The sequence below is a fragment of the Trematomus bernacchii genome, unplaced genomic scaffold (assembly GCF_902827165.1).
Source record: "Trematomus bernacchii unplaced genomic scaffold, fTreBer1.1, whole genome shotgun sequence".
NCBI classification, from domain to species: Eukaryota; Metazoa; Chordata; class Actinopteri; order Perciformes; family Nototheniidae; genus Trematomus; species Trematomus bernacchii.
The window spans coordinates 1,764,048-1,791,268 of record NW_022987685.1 but is presented as its reverse complement, the minus strand read 5'-3'; the positions used below and the strand labels follow the sequence as shown (position 1 = coordinate 1,791,268).

At 39.6% G+C, this 27,221-nt stretch overlaps 1 protein-coding gene across 2 annotated transcripts in view; it reads right to left on the bottom strand.

The window, feature by feature from the left end:
* The window catches only part of pcxb (pyruvate carboxylase b), a 286,683-nt gene that overhangs the window by 245,075 nt on the left and 14,387 nt on the right, over positions 1–27,221 (bottom strand). For both annotated transcript variants that reach the window (XM_034136581.1, XM_034136582.1), the window contains exons 5-9: positions 24,657–24,822; positions 22,947–23,092; positions 19,067–19,184; positions 18,265–18,332; positions 16,289–16,372 (exon numbers count right to left, since the gene is read on the bottom strand). In XM_034136581.1, the coding sequence (XP_033992472.1) occupies positions 16,289–16,372; positions 18,265–18,332; positions 19,067–19,184; positions 22,947–23,092; positions 24,657–24,822 (582 nt within the window). The remainder of the gene's footprint in view (positions 1–16,288; positions 16,373–18,264; positions 18,333–19,066; positions 19,185–22,946; positions 23,093–24,656; positions 24,823–27,221) is intronic.

The window sequence follows — 27,221 nt, the reverse complement described above, 5'->3', positions numbered from 1 at the left end:
ACATCTTGTATGGCACTTCTATAAGAAACTAAAATAGTAGTCTATAGCTAATGTGTCCTAGCATAATTAACTTTGTGCCTACATTTCAAGTAATGAAATAAATCCTAGTGAGAGAAATTGGCCGATAACTGCCCTTCTAAAAGTTTCATGCCTTGGATTGAAAGGAGCTCAAATATTCTTTTTTCCTATAAGGATTAGCTTTAATGTTTACGTCTGAACACACAAATGTAAGCAAATAAAAATAAGATCTTAGAGGTTTTCCGTGTACTTTAGAGAGGTCTGCTACATTACAGACATCAAAAAGATTGCCATAGAGCATTAGAGACAAATGTATATGGTCATTAAAATACATTTGAGGTGCACTGACGGAGATTGCAGTAAGTATTATTGTGAGCCACATTATTTCTATATTTTCAAGAAGCTATTTGTTCGCAATTCAACCATTCAGACAAAAGTCATGAGACATCAACAACTTGTGTACAAACATATGTTTTGATCAGTGGATGTTTTTCACAGTACAGAGAGATCCTATGGACCAATGGAGCGTAATGCTGTACAAAGTCTGGAAGCAATGCAGCCATAAAGTGCTCACACACACAGGATAGATAGATATAGATGGAGAGGGAGAAGGAAAGGAGAGGCAACACAGACAGATTTTAAATCAATACAGCCACAGAAGACACCTTACAGGAATTTACAGTCCACGTGTGGACATACAGAATAATGGCCTCATAAAACTTGATGTTTACCATCAATTAATTTGAAGAAAAAAGACATCAAGTGCAAAGTGCAGCCATAACTTTAGATGTACTGAAGGGACAGAGACAGAGAGGAAGACTCATATCAAAATAACAGCGTACGATTCAGAGAAAGTTTCTCTGGGCGGGTTTTCTGTCAGCCAGCCGGCACAAACTGTCACATTTTATGACATCAAATAAACTGCTATAAGGTGAGAGTAAACGTACAGGGATGAGTTGTTGCTTTTCACATCTCATGCCACAATCCTTTTTCTTTTCTACTCCGTTTTGTTTTCTCTACGTCCTTGGTAACCTTTTCCTGTCTGTTTCGCTTTCAACTTTCTGCTCTGGTTTCCTGCTGATGTGCTCAACTTTGGCCTTTTATGAAATGTCACTGACAGCTGACTTCCATGTGTCAAAATGTTTCATATCCCTGGAACTGAGACCAAAAGGTCAAAAATGAAATAATCTTTTCTAAATCAATCTGAGGTTACCCTTCTTTAGCCATATATTTTCTTGTACATCTATCTAATTCCCACTAGTTCACACTAGGCATTGGACGAGATAAAAAAATGTGTGTGAAGATTATTCACAATCTCATCTCAATAATCATCAAAATATGCTTAAACTCTCAAAATGGCCCTTAAAGGTACTGAAATAACTTAAGTTAATAGGCAAATATCTTTGTTTTGTGGACATGCTTGTAGTGTAATTAAAAGCAATCTTGAATAAGGTAGTCATAAATTATAAGGTCCACTATCCAATTATATAAAGCCTAATTGAAAAAATATGGATTATTTTTGAATACATAAAATATAAAAACATATAATCATAAATAAAAGTTAAAAAAATGGATTGCAACATTATAGGAGTCCGTGCTCTCTTAAATGATAAAACCTCTGTGAGTCTATGATATTTATTTAAAAAACGACTTGTACTTTAATATATATATATATATATATATATATATATACTTATAATTTGATAGGGAAAATACCATAAGAAAGTTAGCATTCCCAAACATGGTTGCTAAATGCTGATTTTGTTAAGCAAAAATAATATAAAAAACAGAAGTAACTTGAGACTAAAAACTTGATATCCCATAAAGTGATGAGTGTGTGTTGAATCCCTAAAAATGGCACACGCTGCCGTTCAAAATGTAAATACCGCTTTATTCTGAAAGCTTCCCTTTACCACTCAAACTCACTGCACCCACTTTCCTTAAACCCGTCTTTATACATCTCACTTACACACCGACACATTTTATGGCTTGCCCTCTCTCCGCCGCTCCTCCCTGATCTTGAATCCGTCTTTTCATCACTCATCCCTCTTCCCAAATCTCTCTTAATATAGGGTATTATTCCCTCTCACTTTTGGGTAAGTCAGCCCGTCATGCCTTTCCCTTCTTATCCACTTTGCATTCAATTTTCTGTCTGCCTCTATCCGTCGCCCTGCCCTCATTCGCCCTTCATTCTGTCAGCGGTAATGAAAGCATAATGAGCTTGTTGTCTATAAAATGATAAACAGTAAATGAATACAGCTGCCTGTAAACAAGAAACACACACAGCTGGACATAGGTGGGCACAAAATGAAAATCTAATACAACCCATTAAGGTACTACCTATAGTCATAACAACATATTGTCTCTGCACCAAACCATGTCCTGAACAATAAACAATATGGAGATACAGGATGCCACATGTTTTATACTAAAGCACTGTTTAGGTGTCAACACTAATATTAAATATGGAGTTTATTCCCAGATCAAATGTAGGTTGAAGGATCTTGAATAGATTGTATTCAGTGAGTTTTATGTAAAATGTATGTGTCCTAGTTTCTTCTCCTGAATATTTGTCTTTGTTTATGTTGCAAATGGAGCAGCAAGAAAATATTCAGACTTGATCTGACAATAAAGCCTTATCGTGTACATGCCTACACACAAATATGGCCGATGACAAGTCAGACTGAGATTAATATTAACATGCAGAGGTGCATCTGAATCACTGACACACAAACGCATTTAGATCACTTCTTTGTGGAGACAGGATTAGTAACTTGGATGTAAAATCAGGCCAAATGCTATTTCTCTTCCTCCTATGCTCTCTCCACAGCTGCCTTACTCCTGCATCCCTCCCTCCATCTCGCCCCCGCCCTCCTTTATCTCCCTCTTTCTCTCCCTCCTTCTCACTTCCTAAATAGGTAGTCGGGCAGAAATGGCTTTTCTACTTCATAAGACTGCAGTTGTGTGCATGTTTCAGCTCGGTGTGTGTGTCAGACCAAGACTTGGATGTAGTCTGAGCGAAGACACCCACACTGCAGCATTTGACACAGCCGGAGGGAGTGAGGAACTAGAGAGGGAGAGAGGGAGGGAGACACAAGGGAAGGAGGAAGGAGTGTGGAGTATGGGGGGGGGGTGATTCTGTTTGTTTCTCATTTTGCATGTGAGAGCTTTGTGTCAATCCCTTTCCATGTGGAAATGTCTGTTTTATTGTGTCACTTTAAATATCAGCTGACAGTATGTATGTTCATTTACATTTCAGTGAATGCATGTTGTTGTGTGCCTACAGGCGACACAAATATACATCCATGTTCACGCTCTGTGTGTGAAAACATGTTCATATTTGCATCAGTTTTTGTCTCCTGTGTGAGTATTTTTCTTTTTAGTTTTTTTAAAGAGGCCCTATGCTTTTGGGTTTCCCTTTCCTTTAGTGTGTTATATAGGTTGTTGTGCATGTAAATGGTCTGCAAAGGCTAAAATCAAAAAGATCCTTCAAGAGGGAGTTTTACTCCCCCACACTCCCCCACCCCCACCTGAAATGCCTCTTAGGACTTTGTTTACATAATGACATCACTATGTAACATTCGCACAGGGACAGGCTAAGGGGCGGGACATCTCTAAGCAGTTGACCAATCACAAAAGAAAACCTACAATTAGAGTGATTCATTTAAATGTGTGAAACAATAACACTTAATAGTTTTCAATTGTTTATATAGTTGTATCCCCTTAATGTTTCACACAAACGTCTGATATAGAATCTCAGCTAATTAACTTTCAAAACACTGCCGCCAAACAGAACACATTTCCAGCCATGCTACGTGTCGATTGCTTATTTCCAATCTTTCACACTTGTATTTGTAATGTATGAAAGCTTGTGAAATGTGGTGAAGCTTCAGCCGTGCAATTAAAGAAACAATCTAATTTATATAAGTAATCCAGGATAAGAGGAACACAAAGGGGAACAAGGATTCAACCACTAACAACACTAATAAAGTTATTTAATATAATTTAAGAACAGAAATCAACAAATGATATGACATGTCTAGTTTTTTTAAGACATGTATATTTTGTATACACAATATACCTTTAGGACAGGCATAATAGTACAGAAACAGATAGTACACCTGTTTTGAGATCTGACTAAAAGTGATTATTTTCTTTAGTTCTGAGATTAAAGTCAGAATTGTAGGAGAAAAGTGACCTTTGGTCCAATCTCGACAACAAAAAGTCACGTGTGGCCTTAATCCTACTCAGTATGAAGACTGTGCAGTTGTGGAAATCAACAAAAAATGAAAAGACAGACTGTAAAGTTAATCAAAAACAAGTAGAGAAGAGAGTGGTGGGAGAAAGACAAAAGGAGAGATAGAAGGGGGGGTCAGTTGACTGAAGTCTTATCCCGTGCGCATAATCAGGGAGCTACACTAAACAGAGAAAACTGCTGATGCCAGAGAGTCTGTGCTCGTGTCCACTCCAGTTTCATTAACCGCTCCTGTAAAACTTAAAATGAGAGGTGAAGGAGGAGGGAGCCAGTGAGGGGGGAGAAGGGCATCCCCCCTCCTTCTCTCCCCTCTTTTGAATGCGGAATATGCTCTGCAGTTTTTCGTTTATTCACTCAGTTCTCACGCTTTGTGTTTGAGAACAGAGAGAACTGCTCCTTCAGTCAAAACTTTCCCTGTCTTTTCAATTTAATTTCCCCATTGGCAATTTCTATTTCTTCCATCTTTTCTCATCAGAAGCATTCACATTTTCACTGCATGCAGCAGTACGTTATAGCTGCTATTCCTCTGCCCGTGTTGGAGGATTTGCTCAGAAAATGTGTCCCTTATTTCCTTCTTCCAGCTCTCAGAGGGCAGATCAGGACAGTTGTGCACTAGAGTAAACCCATTTGGATGTACTGTACATCATTAGGATGCTAAATAAGAAGGGATGTAGGAAAAAGTGTTACAAAATGAGGCCTGACGCAGAATCAACACCCCGATGTGACACTGATGATTTCATTACGAGCTAAAAGGCAATTTACAGAGCTCTGCCAAAAAGTAGCGCAGCAGGCCTGTCAGTATTCAGGGACAAATGTCTTTTTGGCAGAAGCAGTCACTCGTTAACCCAATTAGAAATTAACAGAATGGACTGGAGATCCTGACTGCAGAGTTTAATGTCAAATTATGGGTCACCGCTGCAATGACAGATCTCAGAACCACACAGAAACACTCAAACCATGAAGCCAAATGTACAACTCCTTGCTTGATTTTACAAAAACAAGTTATTCTAAGCTGCACACATGCAGAATTGATGTTGATGGCTGCCACACGCTGCTAAAGTGCAGCTATGAAACAAAATACAATTTCACTTTAAAACTGCTACCGAGCCTTTCACCAGCAATACCAAGTGTTATGATCCCTTAAAAGGTCACCTACAGTATCATGCTATTTTTCGGCAATAGCATAGGTCTCAGATATATAAAAATATATAAAAAAACATGTCTATGAAGTGTTTTGCTCAAAATACCAAACAGATCACCCATTCTAGCCATGCCTCATATCCCTCTATTTCACTTCCTGTTTCGGGTATAAAAAAATAATAATAAAAATAACAAAAATAATAAAAAGAGGGGTGGAGCTTATGCCTGCATGCTCATGCGGGAGATTCTACCGGGAGATACTGCCGTGATGAAACGCCATATCATGGATTATCAAGGATTATTTCTGAAACAGTATGGAGCTCAAAGGCTTTCTCTCTTGCCGGTTATACCACAAGGTGAGTTCCTTTTTATTTCCTGCTTCTTCACACACACATGCTCACCAGTACAGGTTAGCTCTGAGTGTTAGCGATGCTAATGTAAATCAAATCAAGTTTTATTTATAAAGCACATTTAAAAGCGATTTTTGGTCGAGCCAAAGTGCTGTACATGTAATAAAAACACATTACTACAATCATAATATAAGACAATAAATTACAGATATATATTAAAAAAAAAAAAATTTAAAAAAAACACAAGGAAAGGTCAGGAGTCGTGCTCCGCTCTAACTAGAAAGCCAGAGAGAAGAAGTGTGTTTTTAGTGTAGATTTAAAAACCCCTAGGGTCTGGGCCGAGTGTTCCAGAGCCTAGGGCCAGCTGCTGCGAAGGCTCGGTGTCCTCGGGTTTTAAGCCTGGTCTTGGGCACTACCAGCAGCAGCTGGTCAGCAGACCTTAAAGCTCTGGCTGGGGTGTAGCGCTGGAGGAGTTCAGCTATATAGGCCGGAGCCAGCCCATTTAGTGCTTTAAAAACAAATAAAAGGATTTTAAAATCAATTCTGAATCGAACTGGAAGCCAGTGCAGTGAGGCCAGAATAGGGGTGATGTGGTCACGCTTTTTGTGGCCAGTCAGCAAACGTGCAGCAGCGTTTTGGACTAGCTGTAGGCGTTTAATTGAGGCCTGGTCCATACCCATATACAGAGCGTTGCAATAGTCCAGTCTCGAGGTTACAAAGGCGTTAATAACCCTTTCTAAGTCATTAAAAGATACGACTTGGTTTGTAAACATGCACAGACCATATTACGTCCAAAACAGTCTGGCATTGTTTCTGATAGCAACGTTTCTGATAGTGCTGTGGGTCGGCCGCCAATATTACGTCATATCGGACGCAAATCTGGATCAGCTCCGTTTTTAGAGATTTGGGTACGGAGGAAAAGAGAGGGTTTTATTTTCTGACGCTGCGCGAGTTCCCCCGACACACCGGGGACACATATTTATGTATAAAGGACATTAAAAAGTGCATTTTGCATGATAGGTCCCCTGTTTTTTAAATCTGCAGTAAAAGATCAATGCATATTTTGGCAGCAGGTTTCACCAGGTAATTTAATTCAGCACACTCAAATATGCTTGAATGCCGAGTGATGCGGCAATATTTAAAACAATTATTAATTATGTTCTATTACATTTCAGTACAAGTTTGTGTTTGTTTTTGTCTGCAGGGACCTTCATAACAAACACATGCAGCACCTTACTCATCCACTCCATGGTGTGCATATTTCAAAAAAATATTTTTGTAAATTCAAGTACTGGTGCGGTGTAGCATAAAGCAGCTGGGATAGGAAGAATTGCAACCAAACTAAAGTAGTAACTATGGTAACAGGCTAACAACATTGAAGAGCCTCTGGATTCTGCATGGTAAAGCTGGTGGATCTCATAACACTCATAATGGCTCCGTTTCATTAAGAATCACAGGAAGTTAGAACGCTGCCATTTTTAATTACATCTGTGCCCTTCCTGATGTGAAAAGAGCATGTTACCCTTCCTGTTTAAATCCCCTTTTTGTTTGGTGTCCCGAGTACACAGCTCTCTCCCGACCCACATGTTCAGTCATTTAGCAATTAATTTAGGCCATTATAGCCTCCTGTTTCCATTCTCAGTGGTATTGTAAGGGTTTTTTTTCTTCCTATTTATATTTGATGCCGTTTTGCAGACGTGAAGTTTTGACTGCTCACCTGCATAAACGGCTCTGTCTTAATTCCACTTTAAAATCACTTTGCTCGGATGCTTCAACACAATGATTCAAAAGAGTCCACCAGATCTGGCTCAGTTTGCAGTTACAGTTTTCCTGCTTCTGTACCAACCGCTGCTGTGACCATATATTATTCATAAGCATGCACTTTTCCCTTTTCTTTAGTGGTACCGCTGCACAATGTGATACAAACAGTGCCAAGCTTGCAGCTCCGCCCCCCACCGGCATTTTCTCTTACACCTTCCACTCCATCCTTCATTCTTTCCCTTGGCTCTCGTTTCAGAAAGCACAGTTGGCTTGAGTTTCCCCCCCCAGCTGGCAGAAAGAATCGATACCTCCTCTCTTTTGTCTTCCCCTCACTTCCTCTCGTCTCAGTCCCTGGATCCTCTGACCACTTCACTTGGTTTCTCTCATATCATGTCATTACCACAGGTTTGTACTTCTTCCCTTTCCCCCCCTCTGCTTTGAGTTCATCCTCCATCTTTGCCTGGCTTTTTCACATCCCGGTTACGATCAGAAGAAAGATATCACACTCAGCCCTGGCCTTGAATTGACAAACACTTTCTGCAGACATGAGGAGACAAGCCACGGATGCTTAAAATAGCCCCCCATCCAATCACAGGTGCCAATGTCACCCTGACATGTGAGACTCCCGCACTACTTCATGCATCCTGTATTACACCCAGCACAGCAGAATCTCCCTTTGGTTTCTGCAGTCATTAAAGCACACACACTGACCAACCTGAAGGAAGGGAGGAAAGCTGAACAATACAGGGAAGAGGAAGCAATTCCTTTTAGCGTCAGGGTTATAGCAACCGCCTTATATGTTGCACTATTTTTGTTCTGACTTCAGACTAACTTGAAGGAAGGGCAGGATGAAGAAACGTGTCAATCATTATGTCTGCCATACTGTGTTTCTGTTTCTGAAGATCTCTTTGGAAGTTTTCTTTTTAAGAAAATCACTCGCAGATACTGGCTGTTAACCGAGCAGCTTTCCTGACTCGTCATAGATTGAAAAACTGCATGAAGAAAGCAGGAGGAAAATAGATTACTTAATGAGGAAATGAAGGGCTACATATTGTCACTGATCAGCTAATTTGTCTAGTCTAAGAAAATAAATAATTAAATAACCATGGATCATTTCCAACAATAAATGGGATCACTTGAACAATAACCTGGGAAATGTATTTTTATTCCTCAAGCACAAAGCTGACATTCATGCTATTTTTAGATCCAACATATTCATCTTAAATACACATAATTATGCCTCCCTAAAAAATAAAACTTGAAAAACTATGTCAACCAAAACTATTTAAACTAAATAATCATTTTAAGGACCATAACAAAAGTGCAAAGGACATATATGAGGAATCGGAACCAAGTCAAAAAGTAACGATCAAATATACACTAAAGAATATAGGAAGAGGAAAGGGACACATGAAGATTACGAAAAGTAAAAAATGTAGAAAGACAGGAAAACATAAATAAGTAAATTTGAGGAAATGGTTGATGCCTAAGCTCACTGGGACAAAGAGTGGAGCGTTCACCCCATTTCCAAACGCTGGTATTCCTGATGGAATATTAAAATATGCTTTCAGGGCAAAAAGTGCTGCTAGTTTTAAAGTCTAAAATGGAAACACACACAGACGGGGTGTTTATGGCTCTGTAAGAAGTAATAATGTTTACAGCACACTGACCACCTTCAGGGACCCAGTGCCAATCTGAGTTTGTGAGTGTTGGATATGACTGGTAAGTGTGTGAGTGTGTCATCTCTCTCTCTCACTGTTGCCACGGTGATTGACTGCGGAACTAATTTCACGTTTATCACATCTGCTGGATTGGCAGCAGATGTGTGTGTTCACAAAAGGAAACTGAGCGAGAGGCCAGAAACCCCTCACAAGATGATGAGACGGATACACACTCCGCGCAGACGGATGTCACACACACACACAAGGTGTTATTATTTAATTAAGGCGGATTTGAGGCTGCAGTTACACCTTCACCCTATTATCACTGGAGCTGCAAACACTCGACACACACCATCAGAGGAAATAGATTTATTCTTAAAGTGTGTAGGATTTAGGAGGATCTATTGGCAGAAATATTCAGAATTTTCACGAATAGGATCATACTTATTGAGCACAAGAAAAGTCAGCAGAAATCCTTGTGTTCTAAAAAGAAAATGCAGATAAGGAAACATTGTCTTGATTTATAAAGGTTACCACACTTTGCTTTTATTTAAAATTCTAATGACAAGAACTTTCCAATGTAGCTTATCTATTACGCTTCATCCTGCCGTCGTAAACGTACACTAGACCACCAAAAGTGCATCAATATGCGATGAAAATAATCAACAAATTCACTTTTTATTCCCGTTTGACTAGTGGTTGCTTAAAACTGCAATGCCCAACAGTTTTAGGAAATCAAACTGTATATTTATGACACAAGATGTACGTCTTCAATAAGAATGAATTGGCTTGTGGGTGAGTACTGCAAACAAAGTCAAGACAGGAAGTATTGACCGCTAGAGCTGGCTTTATATATATAAACACATGTGCACAGATACACCTTTGATTTGCAGAGATTGCTGATGACTTGTAGACATATGTTTGCCCTGAGTAGCAGTTATTTCAGTGTGAAAACAAGTTGGCAAGCACAAGCAAAACACTCAACACAAACAACAAATTATTCCTCTTCTGTTCTCTAAAACGCTCAAGCAAAAATAATGCTTCTCCTCAAACCATCTTTCACACATATTTCAAATCTGTCTCCTATTCTCCTCTCACCATCGCACACTTAAAACACAGCGGGAAATTACAATTGTTTGCCCTCTCGCTTCATAGGAGCACAAAAATAATTTGAGGAGTGTTGTTTTCTGGCCCTGCTTCAAAGTTGTTGGATAACTTCTTGCCACCCAAAAACCACTAACAAAACTGAGTGGGTGATGCTGCAACACATCTGATGGAAAATGCAACAATTGTCAGCACTCCTCACCCACACAGGGTCCAGAAATGAATTCCTAATTACAGCTGCACTAAGTATCAGACAGTAGCTCTGCCTCTCTGTCTTCAGGTTAATCCATTAATAAATATGCTATGAAAAAATGTTTCCTTCAGTGAAGGCCTGCTGACATTAAAGTCACCCATAAACACACACACCTGCTTGTCTTTCCTGTCACACACACACTGATACAATGTTAGGCCAATTAGCCTGATAGCTTGGTTGCCCACAGACATCTCTAGGGTGAGCTCACAGGCATGCTAAAACACAGAGTTAATGAGGTGAGCGCATTATTTACACATCAACCTTTAAGAACTGCTTTTGATGACATCCTGTGTGAAACATGTTTTGGCCTTGACATGTGTATATGCACCAATGTTGCATTAACCTCTTGCCATATCAACCCATGTTTAATGGCGGTCGATAGGGGATGTTAAAAGGAGATTAACAGTATATACCACATAGAAGTGGTGTATATTATCTAAAAACTAAGAACCTCTGGATAGTGCTGCACAATTAAGCAACATTTTACAGCAACCGCAATATGGACTAGTGCAATATTCAAACCGCAGGAAGCACAATATTTGCCATATGATAAATATGTGTTAAAATACGATTTGAATCAAGTATTGTGGAACTGCTATAAAAAAATAAAATAAATACAAATCATATACTAGACTTCCCAAAAGATCTGAGATCCTCTTTTAAAATCACGTAATCATTTAATGTATTTTTCAATTACAAGAATTATGATTTCAAATGACCAACCCCTCAAATATTGTTAATCATATTGCAATTGCAATATCAGTTCAAATAATCGCAAATTGGTTTTTTTCCCCAATTTGTTCAGCCCGTCTCTAAATTATTTTGAGTTAAAGCTTAGCACTGATGTCCTAATCATTAATCTGTAAATGTCTGTAAAGGGGAGACTCGTGGTTTGCCCAAATGTGGTGCATTATTCAGAAGTAGTACTGACAAGATAGCTTGACAAGGTTGGTACCAATAGATTCCTTTTGTTTCAGATCATAGTAGTATCCTCACACTAGCTTTTAAACTGATTCCGTTCCAGCTTTTGAAGACATTACATGGGCCGGGCCTGCCGTCAGATCAACATGGGGCTGTACAAATTCAAACTGTAGAATCAGTGAAAATATTGCATTTCAATTCCTTCTCTTAAAAAAAGTTTAATAATGTTGTCCAACGCTCATGTTTTGATTATACTCCTTCACAGCAGCTTTCTCTGCCAAATCCCAATCACGATACAGAGGCTTGAAAACGTTTCGGAAACTTGCTGCCAAACTGCAACAAAGACGGCTCCAAGATCCACTGGAAGAAGCCCAAAGAGTGGGTGAGACAGTTCAGCACAGTGCAGATAAAAACATGTTAGATATGGCTAACAGAAGAGTGATATTGCTATATCTGCTTTGGAGAAGTTTTTTTTATGCAATCTCAATGTCCAAAGGAAACCTCAAGAGACAACCAAGTTTAAGATATCACACTACCATAGTGACAGAAACAGATTTGGAAATTCTGTAGAGCCATTTCTGCTGCCAATATTGTCCACCATGGTGCATTTGAACCCTCTCAACAGAATTTCATGATTATCCTGGCCAAAACAAATGGGATATAATCCAGACAATCTTTAAAAGATATTGTCAAAACTATACTTAACAAATCACTTTACCTTACATTTTGTTAAGACACAGATGGATACATATAGATTGTTTTCAGCACAGATAGGACAGATCTTAGATATCAAATCCTGAATAGTCCTATCCCTAACACAGAGATCAAAAGCTGAAATGATCCCGTGCAGCGCAGAGATTAATGAGTAGGCAAAGTAGCGCCCAAATCAGCAATCACTGATTATGAAACCTCATGCTGCTATAGTGAGATGCATCATTATTAAACACTAATCAGGACAGGCTGAGATATTGCATGTGTTAAAAGGAAATGTCAGTTATTCGACAAAGACAACAAAGCAAAGACAGACAATCAGAGAATGAAGACAGAAAAATAGAAAACCATTCACAGTCAAGTTTACATCAAAATCTGCTGAGCAGTAGATAACACAAAGGTCCGTTTCACAATATTTCTTTCTTGCGAGCTCTGGCTTGATTTCCACTCAAACCCTTTTCTTCCAAGAGCTGAAGCTACTTCCTGCGGCCGTCAGTGTTGCCAGGCAACTTTGTTCTCTAGCACTTTCTATCAGGAAGTGCTGCGAGTTCAAAGAATGGCTGTTTCTGTGAAAGCCTCAGATGGAGGCTGCTGATAATGGAAGATGTGGTCGATATGCGCAGACGGAGAGATGAAGGGGGCCCGGGCAGCAGCACCATGTAGTCGCCATTAAGGCCAGATAAGAGCTGAGAAATAGCAGGTGTGTGGGGGAGGAGGAGATAAATGTGTAGAACCACGATAACCAGAATATTATTCCATGTGCCAAATGGGAGACTTTGTGTCTGTTAGCCACTTTCACACATTTTGTTCACACTTGGCAGTATGTGAGAACGCAAATGTCTGAATCATGCGTCTAACCTTCAACAGACTTTACGCAGCTCCCAAGTAAAGGTCAGTGTAATGTCCGGATTAGGCTCCGAGTGAGTATTATTATCCGTAGAATTCAGTGTGGGGTGAGTTGATGACATTTATATTGCAGCTGGTGTGAAACCGGAACAATACATCTAAAGGTGAAGAAGAAGGGTCACGAAGCCAACGAGATTCTTACTGGAGGAACAATGCGATCTAACAACGTCTGTCTGCAAGGGGTGAAGCCTTAAAACAAATGTCAAGAAACAGTGTTTTTCATGACCACAAAACAAGACGGTTTGCAACGGTTGTGTAATCTGTGGCATGTCCTGCACCCCTAGCCATACTAAACAAAACTGAGTATTTCCAGTAAGTGAGAATGCTACTTAAAGGGGTCATATTATACAAATGTTCAGGCTCATATTCGTATTGTGTGGCTCTACTTTGTGTTTCCATGCTTTAATGTTCAAAAAGCTCTTTATTCTTCTCATACTGCCTGTGCTGCAGCACCTCTTTTCACCCTCTGTCTGAAAACAGAGCGCAGTCTGCTCTGATTGGCTAGCTGGCTGACTCGGTTGTGATTGGTCATATGCTTAGAGATGTCCTGCTCCTTAGCCTATCACGTACATAGTGTTGGAGCACTAGCCAATAGAATTGCAGGTGTTACATAGTGATGGCAAAATCTTACGGAAGTAAACAAAGGAGGCATTTCAGGCAGGGGGTTGGGGGGGGGGGGTGGGTGTGGGAGAGAAACTCCCTCTTGAGGGAACTTTGGGATTTTAGCCCTTGCAGACCATTTACATGCACTTACATGCACTCAAACCTATATAACACACTTCAGGAAAGGGAAAAGCCCCCAAAAATCATAATAGGGCCTCTTGAAACCGACAATCTTCTTCTGTGGACTGCATGTGTGATGGGTTATGGGTCACATTTGGTAAATGTGCTGAACCCATTCCCCTGAGAGTTGATATGAGAAAAAGGCCTGTGTAGGTGTCCTCATACAAAAGTAAAAGCCTCTAATGAGACAAGGCACATTCAAATGTCTAAGTGCAGCACGTAAAAACTTTGTGTCCGTATATCACCACAAAGATAGCAACTTTGGAAAACTGGCCACTTGAGATGACATCATGTACCTGTTAATGTGAGTGTTAGTGCACCCAGAATAACTGCCACCATTTTCTATTCTATAAGGCCCACAGAACACATTAAAAATGAATGTGGCCCTGCACCGTCTCTCACAGTATAAACAGACCGGCTTTGACAAGCACACACACAGGCGGGAATAAAACCCGACTAAGCTCCAGAGTTCGGTATCAGCGCTGATCAAGGAGCAGGATTCAATACCTGCAGGGGGAGTATGGTCTGGCTCTGAAGTGGAAGCCTTCACGGTGGGGACTGGCACAATGTGAGACGCAATCACAACACAGAGCAGGGACAGGAGAGAGGAGGGGGAGAGAGGAGGGGGGGAGGAGGGGGAGGGGAGTGTCTGGAGCAAGAAAAATGGAGGATGAGGCCGGGAGAAAGGAAATCCCCTGGTGAGGATAATCTGCAGAATTTAACCCGAGCCAGAATCAGTTTTTTACTGATCTCATGGAGCAATCTGATGTTTCACCTAGGGCTGAGCCATTGGGACAAAATATCTCATTTGTAATACTATTAACGATATTGGATGGAATAATAAATGTGCTTCATTATTCTCATTTTAATTAGAAATCTATAAAAATGATCATGGTAATCTCTTTGCTGGCACTACATGTTGGCAAATATCTAGCTTTCGTGATGATCTTTTCTAAAATCATTTCAGTTGCAGGCACACATCATCTTACCATTGAAGCAGAATATCTATGATAATATTTCTATATAAAAATTGATCCGTCAGAGATAACATAAAATAACTCCTTTCCTGCTTTTTTTGTATTTTCATGCCTTTATTCTTTCCCTGTATCATCATCAATGTAACATCCTCTTATCATCTTCCTTTTGTTTATGGTGTGATAAAATATGAATATTTGCAAACAAGAGGCTTCCTTTTGTCTCTCATCTTTTACACTTATAGTTGCAAATTGAGCACACAGCCTTGAAATGCAGGAACCTGTGAAAAACTGGGAGGTTAACACTGAAATCTGACTACAAAAAGACACCGTTATGATACAGTTCATTTAAAATTCAAGGTTTGGATACGGAAGAAAGTCCAAGTCCACAAAGGAATAGTAAGAGGCGAGTGTGAAGTACGAAGAGCAAAGTCATGGACAAGCGTGTGTGGCCGCTGACACACACACGAGGAGACAAGCTTGGTGATGTTGTGGTTTGATTACTGCAAAAAGGATTACTACTGAAGCAAGGTCACGGAGAGCAGCATAAAAGTTCTATCTCTCCCTCTCGCAGAAGCATTTCTCCTCCAGTGTCATCAAGGTTATTCCTCCCACTCTTCCCACTTGACTTCTTCCTCAACTGGGCCATTACCTGAAATCTGCTCTGAGAGATGAGGCTCCACTTTCAAGTGTTGCTGTCATACTTGGGCAAACTTCTCAGCTATACTAAAGCAACGGTGACACGGTGAGCTTCCACTTTGCAGGCTAAGGTTTTACTGTAGCAAAAGCACCTATTGGTGACAATAATCATAATTATTCTTGACAAATGCACTCGATAAGTGTTCAAACACTCATTTCGGGAGTTATATTTACTGCCTGCACTCTTCAAACCTAATTCCCCCCCCATTTTTACATTGCATTTGAATTTTCACAGCTTGGCACAGCACTAATATCCCCCTCATTTGAATCATAGGTACATAGCACTTTAAAATCCCTGCGGAGAATCCAGTTGTTTCATAGACAGACAAATGTAAAAGGTATTATGAAAATTTGCTCAGATTTTCTAAATACAACCCAATGCTTGAGCAAGAAGAGCCATTTCTCCTCCTGTCCGCCAACTTTTTTAACAAGTGGTAAAAACCATTTAACACTGCAAATCCAACATGCAGACACCTGCCACGACAACTGTGAAGAAATATGCTTCCTAGTGATCAGCTGCCTAACATCCTGCCACAGCCACATGAATATTTCACATTATTTTAATACACGCATATAAATTGCGTACCCTTGATTAAAAAGTGATTAAGTAGAGCTTCTGTCATAAAACTTTCAAATCATTTAGGAGACTTTTTCCCCCGTAATGAAGTGGTGTAGTTAACCCTGAGGGGGAAGCATGTGAAATATTGAAATAAAAACAGGAAAGAGAGCAGGAAGTGGAGTTGCTGACGTACCATTTTGGCGAGGTTCACGGCGTCAGAGTGGAGACGGTTTCTCAGGTGAGGGTCCAGCTGGAACGCCGGTGCAATTTCCACAACCTTCAAAACACAACTTTATTGATAATGCAACATTGAAAACAACAAATAATAACAATGTACACATTTCATCTCAAGGTTGGACACAAACAAATCCAACAGCTTCATTCATAATGTATTGTATTAGTGCTGCTTTTGACACATCACACCTCAATTATAGGACATCATTATTCAACTGCACAGACAGCCTGTCACGATGCATTAGTTAGCTCTGAAAAGCCATGCTATTATAACCTGTATTCATTTCATTTGATGGATGTTACATTACTTTAGTTTTCCTTCCATTAGTATCTTTTAATTGTTTTATAAATTGTCTTAAATTATCATACATTTAGGGTTATTGCTCTTAACTTCAAGCTTGCCTAAGAAGCTGAATTCTGTTATGTTTAATGCATTTCAGGATTACATTTCAAATTTAATTAAATGAAACCGAAATTAAGAGTGAACCAAAACAATATTGTTGAAGGTCATGATACTAGGGCTGAAAGACTCTAAATTGCACTGTAGAGTTTCAGAGAACTGCAGAGTGTTATAAATCTCTATTGGTTCATCACTTTATCATTACATAATCTATTTGTAATATAACAAAAGGTATCAATCAAGGTTTAAAAGCATATAGCATAATGTGGAAATATTCAAATGTATCCCAGTTTATGATTCTTAAAGAAAAGTACCACAGACTGCAGTTGGCTTCAAACTTATATTAAGTAAATCCCATAATGTGTTTTATGGTAGTAGCCATCAGTTTGATAAAGTATGTGCCAGGCTTCAGCGAAACAGATGGAGTGAATCATTTGAAGTCACATTTATCTTTCATTGGGTCTGCAGTGTGGGTGGGGTTCGCCGTGTTCGAGACTGATCTGTTTCAATCAACTGGATCAAAACAAGTCAACCCAACCGAAATAAATAATTAAATGTATGATTTCCGAAAAATCGAAACGACTCAACTTATCAAATCAAATGTTATCCCACGAAAACAACTTCTAAGTCTGTGAGCATTTCCAAGATATAGAAAAAAAGCTAAAAATATCCTATCAGCGCTCCACCATCCCTAATCTATTTCAACAAGCGACTATTCTTGTTTCTGAGATTGAAAAAGATCTTAGATTAAGGGCAGAGGCAGATTAAGCCTGGCGGAATCAAAGAGCAGCAGCTCTTGCATAAACACAGCCGCTAATATGATTATCCTCTGTAATTCGATTAAAGGGGAGAAGAAGAAAGTGATGAAAACACATGATTGAAAACGCTTTGAAGTGACAATATGTAATGAAATGTTACACATGTTAATCAGCTTCCTTTGATGAAAGCAGTGACTATTAGATGACCATTTCAAAATGTTCTCTCACTGTATTTAGACTTATTTGTTGTTTTTGACAAGCAGGTCATGCTCTGAAACTTAATTTCCTTATTTTTTGGGCTAATTTATTTCCAGTGCCAGCTCAGAAAAATAGCCTTGGCTAATAAATGACAATCAATTTAAAGCTGTATACTTATGAAGTGTTTTGGTTGATTAAAGTTGGTGGAGTATTATGGAGCTTCTTCATTTGTTGCCAAGTCTTCCATCTCACAGCATTAGCAGTGGTTATTTTGTCATTGTTTCATAATCCTCTCACCCCCTGCTGCTAGGATACCCAGGGCCACTAATGCCATAATAATCATTGCTATAATCTGGAGCATAATTACCGTATTTATTATTGTGTAGCATAATTGTTTGTGATCCTAAATAAGGAAATGTATATAAAACACTCTTGTATATTCATCAGAATCCTGCATATGACCTTTGTTTTAATGCCCCCCATCCACTTCATGCTAATCTCTGACAAACAACAGAAATGCCACGAAGATAATCTCAAAATAAAGTCAAACATTAAGTCGGGTTAAATAGGGGACTTCACCTTTTGGTGTCTCCGCTGAATGGAGCAGTCTCTCTCGTAGAGGTGGATGACATTTCCATATTTATCGCCTGGGGAAAGACAAAGAGAGGAGTGGGTGAGACAAGGAAAGAGGAAGAAACAAAGAAAATGAGAAGATAATCGAGTGTATCAAGAAAAAGAAGAGGTTGAATTCAAGTACAGGAGAGTATAAGAAACAGGAATTTACATTATGATAAATGGACATTGGGAATGAAACAAGAAAGAAGGGGAGAAACTGGAAAAGTCAAAAGTGAAGGAGGGAGTGAGGGAAGGAAGGCAGAAAAGGAGATGCTGGCAAAGACAAGGCTTTAACAGGTAATTCACAAAATTCACAAAATCCCTGACATGCCCTAAAGACAGTGATTAATCACAGTGAGCACACACAGAGAAATACAGCTCGGTGAACGCTGAAACATGAAGAAAACCCAACTCAAACCACAGACAGACATGAGCCTGATAACATAACTCTTACAGTAATGTATGCTGGAGCATGCACTGTACAATAAACTGTATGTCTGAAGTGCAGACAGACTTCCTGTAAGTGTCAGTGTTGAATTTCAGTTCTATACAACTGAGTGGTAGTTATGTTCACTAATAGGAGGAAACAAAGGCTGGAGAATCCTCCACTGGCCAATAAAGCTCATTCAGTCTCATTGTTCATGTTCCTCCCTTAGCAATACCACACAGGATTTGTATCCAACTTGCCGTCTTAATGAACCTAGATTGATTCACAGCTATGAAAGGACACATAGTAAAATGCAAACACAGAGGGGAGTGCACTTACCGAGGATCTGTACTTCAATATGTCTTGGCTTTTCCAGAAACTTCTCGACAAACAGGGCTCCGTTCCCAAAAGCCGTCAGGGCTTCAGAGTAGGCCCGCTGGTAATTCTCCTCAAGTTCCTGACACACAGACGAGAAAGAAATCCATCCAAGTCTGAGTTACTATCCGAGAAGGAAGAGTGGGTTTGTATGTTTTTCAAAGAGTTTTGTAGTTTAATCTCAGCAACACTTTCATTTTTCTGTTTTAATTTGGATCTTATATTCCCTTCCCTGTCATTCACACTTGATGTTGTGCACATTTTTCCCTTCTTTTGACACAAATTTTTACACCTCCTTAGGGAGCACGATTCTACACAACATCTCGGGGAGCGGGCTAAGGGAGGTCACGCCCGAGCACGCTGGAGGTCATGACACAATCTGTGTTTGTCAGTGTGTGACGTCCGGCCAGGCCCTTCAGACTGCTCTACCCGGCAAAGACTGAGTCACTATCATGCTGCAGGAGCCGATACCATTCCTCATCCGTCATCTCAAAGCAAAGAGAAAACAACATACTCGCAGGACTGGTACAAATGGAAAACGTGATTTAAATAGACCAGAAAGTGTGCCTCTGAATAGGAAACCCAAATAAATGTCAATGTCCCATATGTGTTCCTATTACATTTCTATAAAATCAGGAAGTGTGCATCAACAGGGCTCTAAGTGTTAAACCACTCTGTTTCTGATGGTGTGTCATTCATAAAAAGGCACTACTAAAAACTGTAAACATTGCAAACTTATTTTCCCGTTTTCTTTTTTCACATTGTTTGGTTCACAGTGCAAACCTAAGACATCTCTAACTTTTTAGATTATCAATTGAGTATATTTTCTAAGCAAAAATGCCAAACATTTGCTAGCACAACTTGTAAAAATTGATTTCCTGATTTCTTTGGTCCTATGCGAATTGTAAATCTTCTGGTTTGGGCTTCTAGAAAAGAAATAAGGCCTTTTTGTCACCTTGGTCTCTATGGTGGGCATTTATTGACATATTCTAACATTTGATAGACATGATCTATCAACTAAGAGAGCAAATTGGCAGATTAATCAATATCTTCAAGAACCTAATAAATCACCTGATAAATTCATTATTTTATATTCATTTGTCCGTTTATGGTCAGAAAAACATTTTCTACTACTTTCAGGGAAATAAACATGGGATAAAACTTGAGATGCATTACCAGTGTTAGTAGAGGGATTTAAAGTCACACCTCGCAGAGTTGTCAAATCATTGGAGCACCACTGTTTTGTCAATGACAGAAAATACTTTTAAAAGACTAAGGTGAGCAGGAATCTATTTGTACTCCTTCCACATCGCTTCAGTTCGTCTGTCAGCTTCAGCCACTGGAGCTTTGATACGTGCGCTCGCTTTCACACTTACGCTTTGGGAAAGCACATCACGTCAAACTCGGCGGAGAGCTCTGGCACTTTAATTCTGCTTATCAGTAAACATCTCTTCCTACAATATGTGGAGAGTACTTCAGTCTGTTAAACCGGAATACAAATGACCAACAAGATGGCCCTAATGGAATTAAGAGGCAACCGACGCATTGTTGCTGTGGTCCCACCAGCACACAGAGACCTTTTTACAGTTTCCTCACATAGTATCATCTGGAGGCCCCTGCGACTCAGCTGAATGACTGGAATGTCAACAACTAATTAATTAGACAGGGGTACAACTCAGAAAAGGTCATACTTTCCAAAAGGATTGCACACTGCTGAGACTCCATGGCTACAGTACAACACTGTTATTTGTTTGTAGACTGATGTCTTTGGTAGCGCTGCGATGTTTGGAATTAAAATAACTAAATGCGCTTATTTCGACTGATATTGCAATTGCCATATGGTTCACCATATTGGAGGGATCAGAGGCTATTTTTAGAGGATCTGTTCCAAACTAATTAGTTGTGTTAAGTGTGTAGAATAGGATATCTAGGAAGGGATATCAGAAATGTTAATACATTTGAATAAGGACAAATAAAGGATAAGTATAACTATTTTAAATGAATGTGGTATTTTGGGAAGGGTAAAAATTAAAGTGATGATTTGCAGGACCTTATTCATTGTGACTTAATATATTTTTTATACAGAAATATAGAACAGTGAATGCTAGCAGCCATGAAGCATGAGGAGGTGGCAGCTCTGATTCACCACTGATCTGTGCCCTCTTCTATCTGATTGGACAAAAAGCAGCTGCTTGTTGAAAACCTTCGACATGGTCAGACTTGAGAGGCCGACACAGGGGAGAGCTGCACACACACACAAGGGCCGTGACCAAATGCACCCCCCACAGGGCCTCCACTCACGGCGGTATGAGAAGTCCAGCCGCCGCCAGAGCTCTGCTGACATAAACAGGGCTGACAAGTAGCAACTTCCTGGTGTCTGTGGCCCTACGTGACTATTTCCCTTTTTATTTACAAATAATATCGCACTAAAGGATGCTAAAACCTTCATATTTTGTTGTGAGGTGACATTTTTTGTTCTATTTGATGATGTAGTGTTATTGGATCAGCTTTGCCATTAACCAATCAAAGAGGTTAAGACATTTTTCTTACAAGCATCTCTTAAAACATCACTTGCAGTGAGTGAGCTGCTGCTGGCTGGTCATGCTCTGAAAGCTTTATGCTTTTGTGTTAAGTGGCTGGACCCTCTACCCAAAGTATAATTATATATAAACATCAAGCAGACTCAACAAAGAGAAGCATGGTATATGCATATATCCCCTTGCTAGGCAAATTATAAAAATGCTGTACATCATGTACTGTAACCTCTTAAACACTGTTCTTTGGACAGATTTTTAATTTTTTGCTGCATTATTAAGTTGGAGTAAAACAGTTTAAAAAAGGAGAACAAGATGAAGCAGATAATATCACCTGTATGTGTATAATTTTCCTCAAGGAACACTGTAAGGTCTAAACTAGTTGATCCGCACATTTATTTCGCATTTTTCTTAGTTCACCATCATATATTAAATATATATGCATTTGCACTGTGACCCTGTTTTCCCAATTGTTGTTTTTAGTGTTTGTTTTTTGCATTATCCTAGAAAAATGTCTGCAATCTCCAGATGACATAAGACAAAGCCTTTACCAATTGGCACAGTGTCATACAATTCAAATTTCTATAATGGACTTATTTGAAACCACCATTTTATAACCAGGACAAATGCCTTCATACACAAACCAGAACACGCGTTATTATAGGAAGATATAGAAACTAAAATGCATGATTTAAAGCAAATTGATTATAGAGTAACCTGACAACAAGCCTACACAGTGTTGTGCTCTCATCACTGTGACAGCATTATGACAGCTCATCACTGCTGTGAGGGCGGCAGAACGTAATATGGCTGAGAGGAGGGAGATTTTTCCTATCTCCTGATCATATTTATTTATGTTGGGCTATGTATTTTGTATGTTAAGCCGTTCTGTCATATACAGTACATATTGCACATGTTGATTGCTATTGTACATGTTAAGATGCCTTAGATGGGATTTTTGTATCTTTACATTGAGATTCATATTGGAAATGTGACCCCTTGATAGCTACAATATTAAAAAGTCATTCTTTTTGTAATGTCCTCTGCTTCACTAGCTGACAGAAGCAATTTCAGAGAACACACAATCACACACACCCAAACACACAGGGTGATTGGCGGCCGGAGAGATAAATGACCAGGTTGTAATTTCCGTGACATTTCGCCTTGATTCAAAGCAAACAGAAAAATAATGAATATGAAAAACTTAATTTTGCAGGATATAAATTGGGTTAGAATTGTCTTTGCTGGACATGCGACAGGACAATGTTTATTTTGTCAGAGCTAGCTGCAAAATGACGATGACGGCTCACCTCGTACTCACGGACCACCCTCATGCCGCGGCCTCCTCCTCCGTACGCTGCTTTGAAGATGATGGGGAAGCCGTGTGTTTCTGCAAACACCTGTGCGTCGTGCAGGCAGCTGATGGGAAACGCGGTCCCCGGGACCACAGGTACACCTAGGTCAGGTAAGAGGGAAAATAAGTGAGAAACATTACAATTTCAATGAATGTCCCAAGCACAATGGTGGAAGAAGAACTTTTGAATGTAGCAATAGCACATCTAAAAAATACTCCGTTACAAGTAAATCTCCTGCATTCAAAAAAGCACTAAAGTATTGGCATCAAAATGAACTTAAAGTACCAAAAGTAAAAGTACTCGTTATGCATAATGTCCCATTTCAGAATCATATTGAGTTACTGGGTAACCATTATGATTATCGATGTATGTCTATGTCAGCTGGTAAAGGTGGAGCTAATTTGAGTAACTTTATATACTGCTGCTGGATATCTTAACCTGTAAGTATGTCAAAGTTTATTTAATAATTATTTTATATTAGCTAATAATCTAAACCTAAAATGTAACTAGTAACTAAAAGCTGTCAGATAAATGTAGTGGACTAAAAGGTATATTACATTACATGTCATTTGTTAGACGCTTTTATCCAAAGCGACTTACATACATTCAGTACTGTGGGCAATCCCCACAGGAGCAATTTGGGGTGAAGTGTCTTGCCCAGGGACACAACGACATGCTGACTGCAGTGGGACTCAAACTTGCTATCCCCTGATTTGAAGTCCAGCACACTATCCACTGAGCCAGCCACAGCCTTCCTATATATATATATAGCAAAATAATATATATATATATATATATATATAAAATATATAATAATATATAATATATAATAATAAATATTATAATTTATATAATAATAAATATTATAATTTATATATAAATATATATACTATCATCATCATATTATCATCAATAATAAATGTATATATATATTATTTGTTTCTAATGAAGTGGAGTAAAAGTGTAAAATAGCATAAACTGAGAATACTCAGGTCAAGTACAAGTATCTGTAAATTGTACTTAAGTAGCATATTTGAGTAATGTACTTTCCACCAGTGCCTAAGCATTTATATTTTTGAATTGTGTAGCATGCATTTCCCCAAACCTCCAAACAGCAGGTGTTGCATTGAATTACCAAAGTACCCTACAGTATATGCAATCAATTTAGTCTGATAATGTTTAGTGAAATGTTGCAAAGTGCATATTTGTTTTTGAATGATTTTAGTTGCGGTTTTCAGCAAAGATTGTAGACAAAGTGGTTTCATACTGCAATTAAGTCTCACAATGTCAGTTTTTGTTTCAAAGCTTGATGACGCAAAATAGGAGGAGGATGCTTTAAACTCAACATAAACAGAGCTTGTTTTTTATTGTTTCTTGCGGTGGTTGATGACGTTCAAGGCGGAATAATAGGTTGCTTAGAGTTCATCCCACACTGGTAGGGAAGTGAGTAGTTAAGACAAGAAGCACCAGAGTTTATGGCAAATTTGGTCTAAATTTCAAATAAAATAAAACTTCAAGAATCAGAAATATAACAATCATCTTGTCTATGGTCTTGGTTCTACAATTGTTATTTTGAGTAAAATGCTGTACATATTATGAACAACAGGTGTTCCAATCATAGCTTGTCTTTCCTCTGAATCTCCTCCACTTTTTGCCCCTCCATACCTGCACTGATGGCCAGGGCCCGAGCCTCCACCTTGTCTCCCATCTGGCGGACCACCTCTGGGCTCGGTCCGATGAACATCACTCCTGCGTCTAGGCAGGCCTGAGCGAAGTCCGCCCGCTCCGACAGGAACCCGTAGCCGGGGTGGATGGCGTCCACATTGTTTTCCTAGGAAGTGAGGGAGGGAGACATGGAGAGAAGGTTATTCACATGATTATTAGGTGGGAATTAGCGTAGGCTGCACAATACGATGTTATTGCACTTTTAAAATGTTGCAATATGCTGAGTAATGCAATACAAATAACATATACTGCAATATATTTCCTTTTTTCAACAGCAAACTATGCAGTTGATCAACATATGTTTGAAATAAGATAGCCAAGTTTTTATTTAATATGTGATTTTGTTTGCTCCGATGTCTCCACCATTGTTTTGTTGAACTTCCTGCTAATCCCTAAAACCTACCAATACAAAAGAGTACATTTGATAGCAATATTATTATTCATTAAAGAGCAACTGTTTGTGTCCCAAGTATGGAGCTTTGATTTCACCTACTATGCTGTATTGATGTTTTTCCTTTATCCATATTTATTATAGTCTTCATCTTGCACCTGTTGGATAAGACATGACTTCTTTCAAAAACACATCTTGCTAAAGCTTATACAGCTAAGAAAGAAACCCAGAGAAAGGAGATGTAGCCCGCTAAGCACCAGGCGTGTTAAATACAGAGGCTCTGCGGGGGCCCCAGTAAACACTTGGCTGACTGTTGGGGAGTCCTCATCACACACACCAACCTGCACGCTTTACTCCACGCTGCCTACTGGCCAGGGGAAAGGGATGTATGCTAACGTCAAAGGGACGTATGCTAACGTCAAAGGGACTGTGAGATAATGACATACTCTATTCTCATTCTATCTTAGCTGCTATCGCCTTCATCATCATCTACTCAATGGACACCGGAGGGGAACTGAACGAGTGCCGGCACACATCATATAAGGGTCAGGGGGAAGATACTGAGAGGAATACATACACACACACACGGTAGTAGGCAGATACAGTAGCTGCCTAGCCTGACAGATAGAGTCATCTCTGGATCAGTGTGTGCCATCTGCTCTTGGATACGAGGCGGACTATAATTATGGGCTGTCCCGTTGTTAAGGGAGCTGTTACTGGCAGGCCAGAGGAGGATAGGAGCCACACACACACACACACAAAATGCAGCAAGCAGGCTCACTCACACTCATGAATACAAAGTGACACGAAAGAAGATGTACACACCGGGTGACACACACACACAGAGAAGCATCATCATACACTCGTGCTTTCACAGTTACAAGCAGAAAGACACATTCTCGCATTCAATGTCTCACACAGAAGGTTCTGGGACAGATACGCATGGTTATTTTGGTCAGACAGAAGCAGAGCGATACGCAGTGTGGTGAAGAAGAACAACGGATACTCTGAATGTGAAAGAGTGAGAACGAACACACACACACACACACACACACACACACACACACACACACACTCCTTTGCTGGCATGGGGTGGCCAGGCTCCCAGATAGGCAGAAGGATTTTGAGAAATGAGTTGGACAGCGGAGGCTCCCGACTTGGCTGGCTGACCACATGCCCAAGCAGAAAATTATAAACCTCGAGAGATTGATCAGAGAAACGATAATGAACAACTGGCAGCACATCCTGCAGGAGGGAGGGGGAGGGTGAGGAGGGGAGGGAGCTAACAAGAAACACAGCATCTCATCCAACGCAATTATAAAGAGGTAAAGCGTGATAGGGGAAAGGAGAGAAATGGTAGAGGGAAGCAGCAGCAAGAGGAAAATAGGAGGTGAGGAACAATGGGAAGGAAGAGATACAGTGGACATAAAATACGTCGTTTCCCCTTTTCCTTCTTCCAACCAAGCCAAGTGTAAACGGAGAGCGATAAAAGGGATTTGTCTGACACTTATACGCCTAATTTCATGACATTGCAATCCATTAAGTGTAGCTGTATTAAGTGTAGCTGTATCAATTGCAGCGACCCGACTACCCAAGGCAATAAACTAAATTGAAAGAAAATACATCGACCACAAGACATCAGGGGAGCACACTCACCTAACTTCTTCATCTAATGGACTAAACTTTTGAGTCATTTTTCATGCAGAAAAGTCGTTTTACACCGTTTGCTCATTGAAGAAACTCTTTAAAGTGAAAGCTTTAAGGGGGATGAATTATTTAATCTACATTCGTACTATTTGTACCACTTCTCAGTGCAAGATGGAGCCAATAATGACGACACATTGCAAGCTACTCTAGAGAACATATGCCGATTATATGTTGTTGTAAGAGCAGCCAAAGCCCAATACTTTTATTGTATGAAAAGGCACTAGATGAGTACTTGAAACCCATTTATCTGTTCTCTCAGATGAGATTGAAAAGTGTTAAAAAAAGCAAGATATCTTTTAAAATTCTTTTTTTTCCTCCAAAAGTGTTGGATCCTACACTCCTGTTATGTCATTTTACATTTAAATATTGCATGCCCATATCTCAGAGTCCTCATCCTCGGTTTCTAT